The sequence below is a fragment of the Hoplias malabaricus genome, chromosome 18 (assembly GCF_029633855.1).
Source record: "Hoplias malabaricus isolate fHopMal1 chromosome 18, fHopMal1.hap1, whole genome shotgun sequence".
NCBI lineage: Eukaryota > Metazoa > Chordata > Actinopteri > Characiformes > Erythrinidae > Hoplias > Hoplias malabaricus.
In genome coordinates, this window is record NC_089817.1 from 1649328 (window position 1) to 1659843 (window position 10516).

Below are 10516 nucleotides of genomic sequence, written 5' to 3' on the forward strand. Positions count from 1 at the left end.
CCAAACCCACAACTGCTCCCCGCTCTGTGTGTGTTCGCAGCCCCTAGTGTGTGTGTGTGTGTGTGTGTATGTGTGTATTCACTGCCGCAGATGGATTAAATGCATTATTTGCACAATGACAAATAATTTCACATTCCACAATTCATTTTCATTTTTTTATGTCTTCCTTTTGGGGTGTTAGACTTTGTTGTTACATCACAAAAAGTTAATATCTAGACATTTAATCTCACTGTGTCTTTCCAGTCAGTAGTTTAAGTTACGACAGAAGAATATCCAGAGCTCAGCTGAAGAAAATTGAACACAATGAAATGTCATGTGACCTGTGAGCAGGTATTGTTCATCTACTGGGTATTAAAGCAAGGAGTATAGCAGTCAGAAATATGTCCATTTGTTTCTGGGGTTTGTAGGTATGAGGAGAGTTATGAATCTTTGGCTTCTGTGTCCTAGCTAGGGATAGTAAAATAAGGCTTTCGTGCCCAAAGGTTTGTCAAAAGGTTCATTATACAAAGCTTCACTGAATTGTTCTAACTAGTGACACCTGCTGTGCAAACATATATATGACAGACTAAATTAATCCTGAGCCATAGTATCCTGAAATGTCTATGTATAAAATACACTATTTTGCCTCTCTGTCTGAATATAAAAGGTCTTGCATGGAAATATTATTAGCTGAGTGTTGTGATAGTGAACACTCAAAATAAATACATCAATGATGTACACTGACACTGAATGCAAGGGTTCTTATGGAACTGGGAGTGAAGGACAGTAAACAGCAAAAGTGCAGCATGGGTAAAGGAACCGATATCACTTATTGATTCTTATTTTAAAAATAAGCTTTTTAACTGTGTTTTAAGTGTGTTTAGATGATTCCTTTTCTTTGGTAATATCTCCCCAGCCTTAGAGAATTCACGTTCACATGGCACTGAGAAGTCCTCCGGGTGCAACGGTTTCCTCCCATAGTCCCAAAAAAAACACACGTTGGTAGGTGGATTGGTGACTCGAAGGGTGTCCATAGGTGTGAGTGTGTGTGTGTCTGTGTTGCCCTGTGAAGGACTGGCGCCCCCTCCAGGGTGTATTCCCGCCTTGCGCCCAATTATTCCAGGTAGGCTCTGGACCCACCGGGACCCTGAACTGGATAAGCGGTTACAGATAATGAATGAATGAATAAATGGCACTGAGGAGGCCAGAGTGCATAAAAATGTCAGTGGTACATGATGTAAATGAGGTTATTGATGTTTATATTTACTCCAAATGCCAACTGAAAGCACCTAAAATGCCTCAAAGCTTGTCGGAGCAGATTTTCTCAGTGAAGCTGTGAATGTTTCTGATAGTATGCTGGAGTGGAGCCTAATCTTGATTTAGTTGGCACTGCTCTTGTTTACTAATTTTCTAATAAAGATGCTTGTGCTTGATCACTGCATTAAGCATTTAGATTTTTGACCAATTAGAACACTCACTCATTGTATCTAGCTTTTCCTCACAAATGTCTTATCTGCAAGTAGCTGGTTATTTGCCTTATTTCACAGCATTTAAACCATGCAAAACTGTAGCTACTTGAACATGTGACAAATCCCCATTTCAGTGGGATTACAAATAACATACAATGCATCTCACTGGCCTTCCTGTGCCCCCCTGCAATAGCCCTATGGGGCTGTACCTATTGGGAACTACCACTTTAGCCTGTCCTGGGTATTGTTCCATTTCTATAGGGATAATGCAACCTAGTGCAATCCTTTATTCGATGTCTTCTGAATATCAGACCTAGATTTCCTTGATCCTTTCATTGGTTTTCCTATCTCACCTTCTGAATGATCTGTTTAGGAGTTTCTGGGAAACCATATTGCCTGGTACATTTGAGTAGATTATATAAAGTTCAAATGTAATTCCTTCTCACACCAGATACTAAACCTTTTACACAAGTACAGAGCTACATGTACTGGAGAGCAGCAGACAGTGCCATAAAGGAAAGCAGACAACTGAATCTAATGTGTCTCTAGATGGGAATAACTCATGTGACGTTAAAAGCTGCCAGTCTGGATATGGCCAGAATTACCCCAATATTGACAAATATTTGTAATTCCAAACCACTTAAAGTAAAAATCTCATGTCTTATAAAGATGAAAAATTTGACTTAAGTGAACAAGACTGAATTATGTTGTCAAAAAATAAAGATAGTTTTCTTTGTGGCGTGTTAACTGAAATGCAGCATAGATTAAGAAACCAACTGTTGTACAGCACTAACATTTCTTCTAATTTTGCCTTTAACTAGAAATATAGGCGCATTAGAAATATTTTTGCTTGAAAGAGTGTCATGTGACAATTGATTGTGTACTTCCTTCAGCTGTGAAATTGCTGACCTGTGGACCTTCTTGCACCATAAACTAAAAGAAAGGCATGTGACATGAGCAGGTGTTGTGCATCTAGTGACTTAATTGAAGGGCTTAAAAGGAATGGTTTTCAGAGGCTAAAGCATGTCCATTTGATTCTGGGCTTTTGGTGGTGTGAGAAGTATAGCAAGCCTTTGGTCTCTAAGCACCAGTTCCTTCAGAAATGGCTTGGAGAAGCAATAGGTAACTGTTTATAATGGCTGTGTTCTTAGCTTGGCAATATTGTTTGAAGAATGGGTTGCTGATCACATGTTGTCTCATAGGCTATGGATGCTTCTCATTGCTTTATGTCTCTTGAGGAATGCCTGTGGACATCCAGGTTAGAGTGAACAATCTCAGTTATCTTAATCTACTTTTGATTAGGTTGTTAAACATGTCTTAATGTGATTTTTCTCTTTCTTTAAGTGCGATGTAAAGGACTTCCAGAGGATCAGCTCAGTCAATGGGATGCTGGATCACAGCAGTTACAAAAGCCTGGGTCTTACTTCTTTGAAGCTAAGATGAGCACAGATGAACCCAATATTGTGTTTGGTCAACCTAGCTCCACATCAGGTGTGATCCCACAGATTAGCCAGGACTCCACATCACAGTTTGTCCAAACGAGCAGTCAGCTGGCCCCTTCTGTAGGTTTTCCTGCAAGTATGTATTTTGGTGTTAGTCTACCTGGGCGCCAGAGTGATAGCCTTGTATCTCAAGCCCAGTTTTCTGGTAGCACTGGGAACCAACTTCAGCAGCAAGGTGCACTACAACAAGTATCTTCTAGCGTCCTTCAGTCTGTATCCAGTGGTCAGGCCTACTCTAGCCAGTTTGGTAGCTCGAATGTCCAAAGCACTTCCAGCCAACCTGGTGCTACCTGGATTACATTCTCACAGCGGTCGGGGGTGCCACAAGCTTCGCAACCACAAGGATCCTCGAGTCAACAAATAGCATCTGGTCAGCAGGTCCCTAGCTCTCAGCAACCTGGCAGTGTCTGGTCTCAGGTTTTGCAACCACTATCTCAGTCACAAGGATCCCTAGGTCAAGTCACTGTCAGTCAGCAGGTCCCTAGCTCTCAGCAACCTGGCAGTGTCTCATCCCAGGTCTCACAGCAGTCAGGGGTGTCACAAGGTTCAAAACCACAAGGATCCTTGAGTCAACAAATGCCATCTGGTCAGCTGGTACCTAGCCCTCAGCAACCTGGCAGTGTCTGGTCTCAGGTTTTGCAACCACTATCTCAGTCACAAGGATCCCTAGGTCAAGTCGCTGTCAGCCAGCAGGTCCCTAGCTCTCAGCAACCTGGCAGTGTCTCATCCCAGGTCTCACAACAGTCAGGGGTCTCACAAGGTTCAAAACCACAAGGATCCCTGAGTCAACAAATGCCATCTGGTCAGCTGGTACCTAGCCCTCAGCAACCTGGCAGTGTCTGGTCTCAGGTTTTGCAACCACTATCTCAGTCACAAGGATCCCTAGGTCAAGTCACTGTTAGCCAGCAGGTCCCTAGCTCTCAGCAACCTGGCAGTGTCTCATCCCAGGTCTCACAGCAGTCAGGGATGTCACAAGGTTCCTTGAGTCAACAAATGCCATCTGGTCAGCTGGTACCTAGCCCTCAGCAACCTGGCAGTGTCTGGACCCAGGTGCCACAAACTTCACAACCCCAAGGGTTCCCAAGTCAAATTACGGTTAGCCAGCAGGTCCCTAGCTCTCAGCAACCTATTAGTGTCTGGTCTCATGTTTTGCAACAACTTCCTCAGCCACAAGGATCTCTAGGTCAAGTCATTGTTAGCCAGCAGGTCCCTAGTGCTCAGCAACCTGGCAGTGTCTCATCCCAGGTCTCACAGCAGTCAGGGGTGTCACAAGGTTCCTCGAGTCAACAAATGCCATCTGGTCAGCTGGTATCTAGCCCTCAGCAACCTGGCAGTGTCTGGACCCAGGTGCCACAAACTTCACAACCCCAAGGGTTCCCAAGTCAAACTACGGTTAGCCAGCAGGTCCCTAGCTCTCAGCAACCTGGCAGTGTCTCATCCCAGGTCTCACAACAGTCAGGGGTGTCACAAGGTTCAAAACCACAAGGATCCTTGAGTCAACAAATGCCATCTGGTCAGCTGGTATCTAGCCCTCAGCAACCTGGCAGTGTCTGGTCTCAGGTTTTGCAACCACTATCTCAGTCACAAGGATCCCTAGGTCAAGTCGCTGTCAGCCAGCAGGTCCCTAGCTCTCAGCAACCTGGCAGTGTCTCATCCCAGGTCTCACAACAGTCAGGGGTCTCACAAGGTTCAAAACCACAAGGATCCCTGAGTCAACAAATGCCATCTGGTCAGCTGGTACCTAGCCCTCAGCAACCTGGCAGTGTCTGGTCTCAGGTTTTGCAACCACTATCTCAGTCACAAGGATCCCTAGGTCAAGTCACTGTTAGCCAGCAGGTCCCTAGCTCTCAGCAACCTGGCAGTGTCTCATCCCAGGTCTCACAGCAGTCAGGGATGTCACAAGGTTCCTTGAGTCAACAAATGCCATCTGGTCAGCTGGTACCTAGCCCTCAGCAACCTGGCAGTGTCTGGACCCAGGTGCCACAAACTTCACAACCCCAAGGGTTCCCAAGTCAAATTACGGTTAGCCAGCAGGTCCCTAGCTCTCAGCAACCTATTAGTGTCTGGTCTCATGTTTTGCAACAACTTCCTCAGCCACAAGGATCTCTAGGTCAAGTCATTGTTAGCCAGCAGGTCCCTAGTGCTCAGCAACCTGGCAGTGTCTCATCCCAGGTCTCACAGCAGTCAGGGGTGTCACAAGGTTCCTCGAGTCAACAAATGCCATCTGGTCAGCTGGTATCTAGCCCTCAGCAACCTGGCAGTGTCTGGACCCAGGTGCCACAAACTTCACAACCCCAAGGGTTCCCAAGTCAAATTACGGTTAGCCAGCAGGTCCCTAGCTCTCAGCAACCTGGCAGTGTCTGGTCTCAGGTTTTGCAACCACTTTCTCAGCCACAAGGATCCCTAGGTCAAGTCACTGTTAGCCAGCAGGTCCCTAGCTCTCAGCAACCTGGCAGTGTCTCATCGCAGGTCTCGCAGCAGTCAGGGGTGTCACAGGGTTCCTCGAGTCAACAAATGCCATCTGGTCAGCTGGTACCTAGCCCTCAGCAAGCTGGCAGTGTCTGGTCTCAGGTTTTGCAACCACTTTCTCAGCCACAAGGATTCCTAGGTCAAGTCACTGTTAGCCAGCAGGTCCCTAGCTCTCAGCAACCTGGCAGTGTCTCATCCCAGGTCTCACAGCAGTCAGGGCTATCACAAGGTTCAAAACCACAAGGATCCCCGAGTCAACAAATGCCATCTGGTCAGCTGGTACCTAGCCCTCAGCAAGCTGGCAGTGTCTGGTCTCAGGTTTTGCAACCACTTTCTCAGCCACAAGGATCCCTAGGTCAAGTCACTTTTAGCCAGCAGGTACCTAGCTCTCAGCAACCTGGCAGTGTCTGGTCTGAGGTTTCTTGGCAGGCAGGTGTGCGACAAGCTTCAAGCAATGTTGCTACAGTTTCTTCTCCAAGTTCCCCTGTTCAAGTTGGCCCCATTGCCCAAATGAGACCAGTAAGCCAGCCCCTGCACCCACCACAGAGTTTAGGAGGTAGCTTGGCTTCAACAGCTCAAGGCAGTCCTGGTGCCAAGTACTTCAGTCCCAGCCAGTTCCCTCCCCAGGCGGCTAGTCAAAGGACACAAGTGGGTGTTCATTCGCTAAAGGCAAAGCTCTTCACTAGTGGTGGTAAACCTGTTGTCTCGGGCAGCCTGAGACCTGTTAATGATGTTCCCAAACAGACTGTGCCCTCTCAAGATGCAACTACATCACAGGCTTCTAGTGCCCTGTCCCAGGTTCAGAGTGCCCCAAGTAGTCCATATGGAGCCCAAGTTGTATGGTTTGACAAAGTTAGCCAAGTAAGTCAGCCTTCAGAAGCCTATGACTTGTCTCAAATGTATTCCAGCAGCTTTAGTGGTGGGCAGCAACAGTCAGGCTTTGCTGTGGGCTTGGCCCAAGCTCAACAGTCTCCTGTGGCCCAGGGTGCACCCAGTGGTTCCGCTACCTCAACTTCACCAGGCTCATATGGCACTTTCTCAAGCCAAATCTCTGCTGCTGATGCCATCAGTGGGAGCTGGAGTGGTCCTTCAGTGGCTCAGGTGGCATCCAGTGACTCTGCCTCATCTGTGACCCAGTCAACATCTGGCAGCTCCTCCTCAGCAGTTGCACAAGGTTTCTACAGTGGTTCTCAAATTCCAAGCTCAACTGGCTACAGCTTCTATCAGCATGTGAAGGAGCCTTCCTACAAGCCTGGATGTCGGAGCAGATTTTCTCAGTGAAGCTGTGAATGTTTCTGATAGTATGCTGGAGTGGAGCCTAATCTTGATTTAGTTGGCACTGCTCTTGTTTACTAATTTTCTAATAAAGATGCTTGTGCTTGATCACTGAGTGAGTGTTCTAATTGGTCAAAAATCTAAATGCTTAATGCATTGTATCTAGCTTTTCCTCACAAATGTCTTATCTGCAAGTAGCTGGTTATTTGCCTTATTTCACAGCATTTAAACCATGCAAAACTGTAGCTACTTGAACATGTGACAAATCCCCATTGCAGTGGGATTACAAATAACATACAATGCATCTCACTGGCCTTCCTGTGCCCCCCTGCAATAGCCCTATGGGGCTGTACCTATTGGGAACTACCACTTTAGCCTGTCCTGGGTATTGTTCCATTTCTATAGGGATAATGCAACCTAGTGCAATCCTTTATTCGATGTCTTCTGAATATCAGACCTAGATTTCCTTGATCCTTTCATTGGTTTTCCTATCTCACCTTCTGAATGATCTGTTTAGGAGTTTCTGGGAAACCATATTGCCTGGTACATTTGAGTAGATTATATAAAGTTCAAATGTAATTCCTGCTCACACCAGATACTAAACCTTTTACACAAGTACAGAGCTACATGTACTGGAGAGCAGCAGACAGTGCCATAAAGGAATGCAGACAACTGAATCTAATGTGTCTCTAGATGGGAATAACTCATGTGACGTTAAAAGCTGCCAGTCTGGATATGGCCAGAATTACCCCAATATTGACAAATATTTGTAATTCCAAACCACTTCAAGTAAAAATCTCATGTCTTATAAAGATGAAAAATTTGACTTAAGTGAACAAGACTGAATTATGTTGTCAAAAAATAAAGATAGTTTTCTTTGTGGTGTGTTAACTGAAATGCAGCATAGATTAAGAAACCAACTGTTGTACAGCACTAACATTTCTTCTAATTTTGCCTTTAACTAGAAATATAGGCGCATTAGAAATATTTTTGCTTGAAAGAGTGTCATGTGACAATTGATTGTGTACTTCCTTCAGCTGTGAAATTGCTGACCTGTGGACCTTCTTGCACCATAAACTAAAAGAAAGGCATGTGACATGAGCAGGTGTTGTGCATCTAGTGACTTAATTGAAGGGCTTAAAAGGAATGGTTTTCAGAGGCTAAAGAATGTCCATTTGATTCTGGGCTTTTGGTGGTGTGAGAAGTATAGCAAGCCTTTGGTCTCTAAGCACCAGTTCCTTCAGAAATGGCTTGGAGAAGCAATAGGTAACTGTTTATAATGGCTGTGTTCTTAGCTTGGCAATATTGTTTGAAGAATGGGTTGCTGATCACATGTTGTCTCATAGGCTATGGATGCTTCTCATTGCTTTATGTCTCTTGAGGAATGCCTGTGGACATCCAGGTTAGAGTGAACAATCTCAGTTATCTTAATCTACTTTTGATTAGGTTGTTAAACATGTCTTAATGTGATTTTTCTCTTTCTTTAAGTGCGATGTAAAGGACTTCCAGAGGATCAGCTCAGTCAATGGGATGCTGGATCACAGCAGTTACAAAAGCCTGGGTCTTACTTCTTTGAAGCTAAGACGAGCACAGATGAACCCAATATTGTGTTTGGTCAACCTAGCTCCACATCAGGTGTGATCCCACAGATTAGCCAGGACTCCACATCACAGTTTGTCCAAACGAGCAGTCAGCTGGCCCCTTCTGTAGGTTTTCCTGCAAGTATGTATTTTGGTGTTAGTCTACCTGGGCGCCAGAGTGATAGCCTTGTATCTCAAGCCCAGTTTTCTGGTAGCACTGGGAACCAACTTCAGCAGCAAGGTGCACTACAACAAGTATCTTCTAGCGTCCTTCAGTCTGTATCCAGTGGTCAGGCCTACTCTAGCCAGTTTGGTAGCTCGAATGTCCAAAGCACTTCCAGCCAACCTGGTGCTACCTGGATTACATTCTCACAGCGGTCGGGGGTGCCACAAGCTTCGCAACCACAAGGATCCTCGAGTCAACAAATAGCATCTGGTCAGCAGGTCCCTAGCTCTCAGCAACCTGGCAGTGTCTGGTCTCAGGTTTTGCAACCACTATCTCAGTCACAAGGATCCCTAGGTCAAGTCACTGTCAGTCAGCAGGTCCCTAGCTCTCAGCAACCTGGCAGTGTCTCATCCCAGGTCTCACAGCAGTCAGGGGTGCCACAAGCTTCGCAACCACAAGGATCCTCGAGTCAACAAATGCCATCTGGTCAGCTGGTACCTAGCCCTCAGCAACCTGGCAGTGTCTGGTCTCAGGTTTTGCAACCACTATCTCAGTCACAAGGATCACTAGGTCAAGTCACTGTTAGCCAGCAGGTCCCTAGCTCTCAGCAACCTGGCAGTGTCTCATCCCAGGTCTCACAGCAGTCAGGGATGTCACAAGGTTCCTTGAGTCAACAAATGCCATCTGGTCAGCTGGTACCTAGCCCTCAGCAAGCTGGCAGTGTCTGGACCCAGGTGCCACAAACTTCACAATCCCAAGGGTTCCCAAGTCAAATTACGGTTAGCCAGCAGGTCCCTAGCTCTCAGCAACCTATTAGTGTCTGGTCTCATGTTTTGCAACAACTTCCTCAGCCACAAGGATCTCTAGGTCAAGTCATTGTTAGCCAGCAGGTCCCTAGTGCTCAGCAACCTGGCAGTGTCTCATCCCAGGTCTCACAGCAGTCAGGGATGTCACAAGGTTCCTCGAGTCAACAAATGCCATCTGGTCAGCTGGTATCTAGCCCTCAGCAACCTGGCAGTGTCTGGACCCAGGTGCCACAAACTTCACAACCCCAAGGGTTCCCAAGTCAAATTACGGTTAGCCAGCAGGTCCCTAGCCCTCAGCAACCTGGCAGTGTCTGGTCTCAGGTTTTGCAACCACTTTCTCAGCCACAAGGATCCCTAGGTCAAGTCACTGTTAGCCAGCAGGTCCCTAGCTCTCAGCAACCTGGCAGTGTCTCATCGCAGGTCTCGCAGCAGTCAGGGGTGTCACAGGGTTCCTCGAGTCAACAAATGCCATCTGGTCAGCTGGTACCTAGCCCTCAGCAAGCTGGCAGTGTCTGGTCTCAGGTTTTGCAACCACTTTCTCAGCCGCAAGGATCCCTAGGTCAAGTCACTTTTAGCCAGCAGGTCCCTAGCTCTCAGCAACCTGGCAGTGTCTCATTCCAGGTCTCACAGCAGTCAGGGGTGTCACAAGGTTCCTCGAGTCAACAAATGCCATCTGGTCAGCTGGTACCTAGCCCTCAGCAACCTGGCAGTGTCTGGACCCAGGTGCCACAAACTTCACAACCCCAAGGGTTCCCAAGTCAAATTACGGTTAGCCAGCAGGTCCCTAGCTCTCAGCAACCTATCAGTGTCTGGTCTCAGGTTTTGCAACCACTTTCTCAGCCGCAAGGATCCCTAGGTCAAGTCACTGTTAGCCAGCAGGTCCCTAGCTCTCAGCAACCTGGCAGTGTCTCATCCCAGGTCTCACAGCAGTCAGGGCTATCACAAGGTTCAAAACCACAAGGATCCCCGAGTCAACAAATGCCATCTGGTCAGCTGGTACCTAGCCCTCAGCAAGCTGGCAGTGTCTGGTCTCAGGTTTTGCAACCACTTTCTCAGCCACAAGGATCCCTAGGTCAAGTCACTTTTAGCCAGCAGGTACCTAGCTCTCAGCAACCTGGCAGTGTCTGGTCTGAGGTTTCTTGGCAGGCAGGTGTGCGACAAGCTTCAAGCAATGTTGCTACAGTTTCTTCTCCAAGTTCCCCTGTTCAAGTTGGCCCCATTGCCCAAATGAGACCAGTAAGCCAGCCCCTGCACCCACCACAGAGTTTAG

At 46.9% G+C, this 10516-nt stretch overlaps 1 protein-coding gene across 4 annotated transcripts; it reads left to right on the forward strand.

Moving 5' to 3' along the window:
• Positions 1-2535: 2535 nt before the first annotated feature.
• LOC136675257 (uncharacterized) lies at positions 2536-6802 on the forward strand. 4 transcript variants are annotated; one of them, XM_066651722.1, is made up of 4 exons: positions 2536-2570; positions 2651-2706; positions 2793-5281; positions 5582-6802. In XM_066651722.1, the coding sequence occupies exons 1-4, from the start codon at positions 2551-2553 to the stop codon at positions 6698-6700; spliced, it is 3684 nt and encodes a 1227-aa protein (XP_066507819.1). In that variant the 5' UTR covers positions 2536-2550; the 3' UTR covers positions 6701-6802. The 4 variants fall into 4 exon arrangements, with proteins under 4 accessions (XP_066507819.1, XP_066507820.1, XP_066507821.1 ...); XM_066651723.1 differs by having other exon boundaries at positions 2793-4156; positions 4787-6802; XM_066651724.1 differs by having other exon boundaries at positions 2793-3347; positions 4176-6802.
• The last annotated feature ends 3714 nt before the right edge of the window (positions 6803-10516 follow it).

Coding starts and splice junctions, on each gene's coding strand:
- LOC136675257 (XM_066651721.1), top strand. CDS start 2,551: ATGGCTTGGAGAAGCAATAG. Junction 2,571..2,650: donor ATGGCTTGGAGAAGCAATAG/GTAACTGTTTAT, acceptor GTTGTCTCATAG/GCTATGGATGCTTCTCATTG. Junction 2,707..2,792: donor GAATGCCTGTGGACATCCAG/GTTAGAGTGAAC, acceptor TCTTTCTTTAAG/TGCGATGTAAAGGACTTCCA.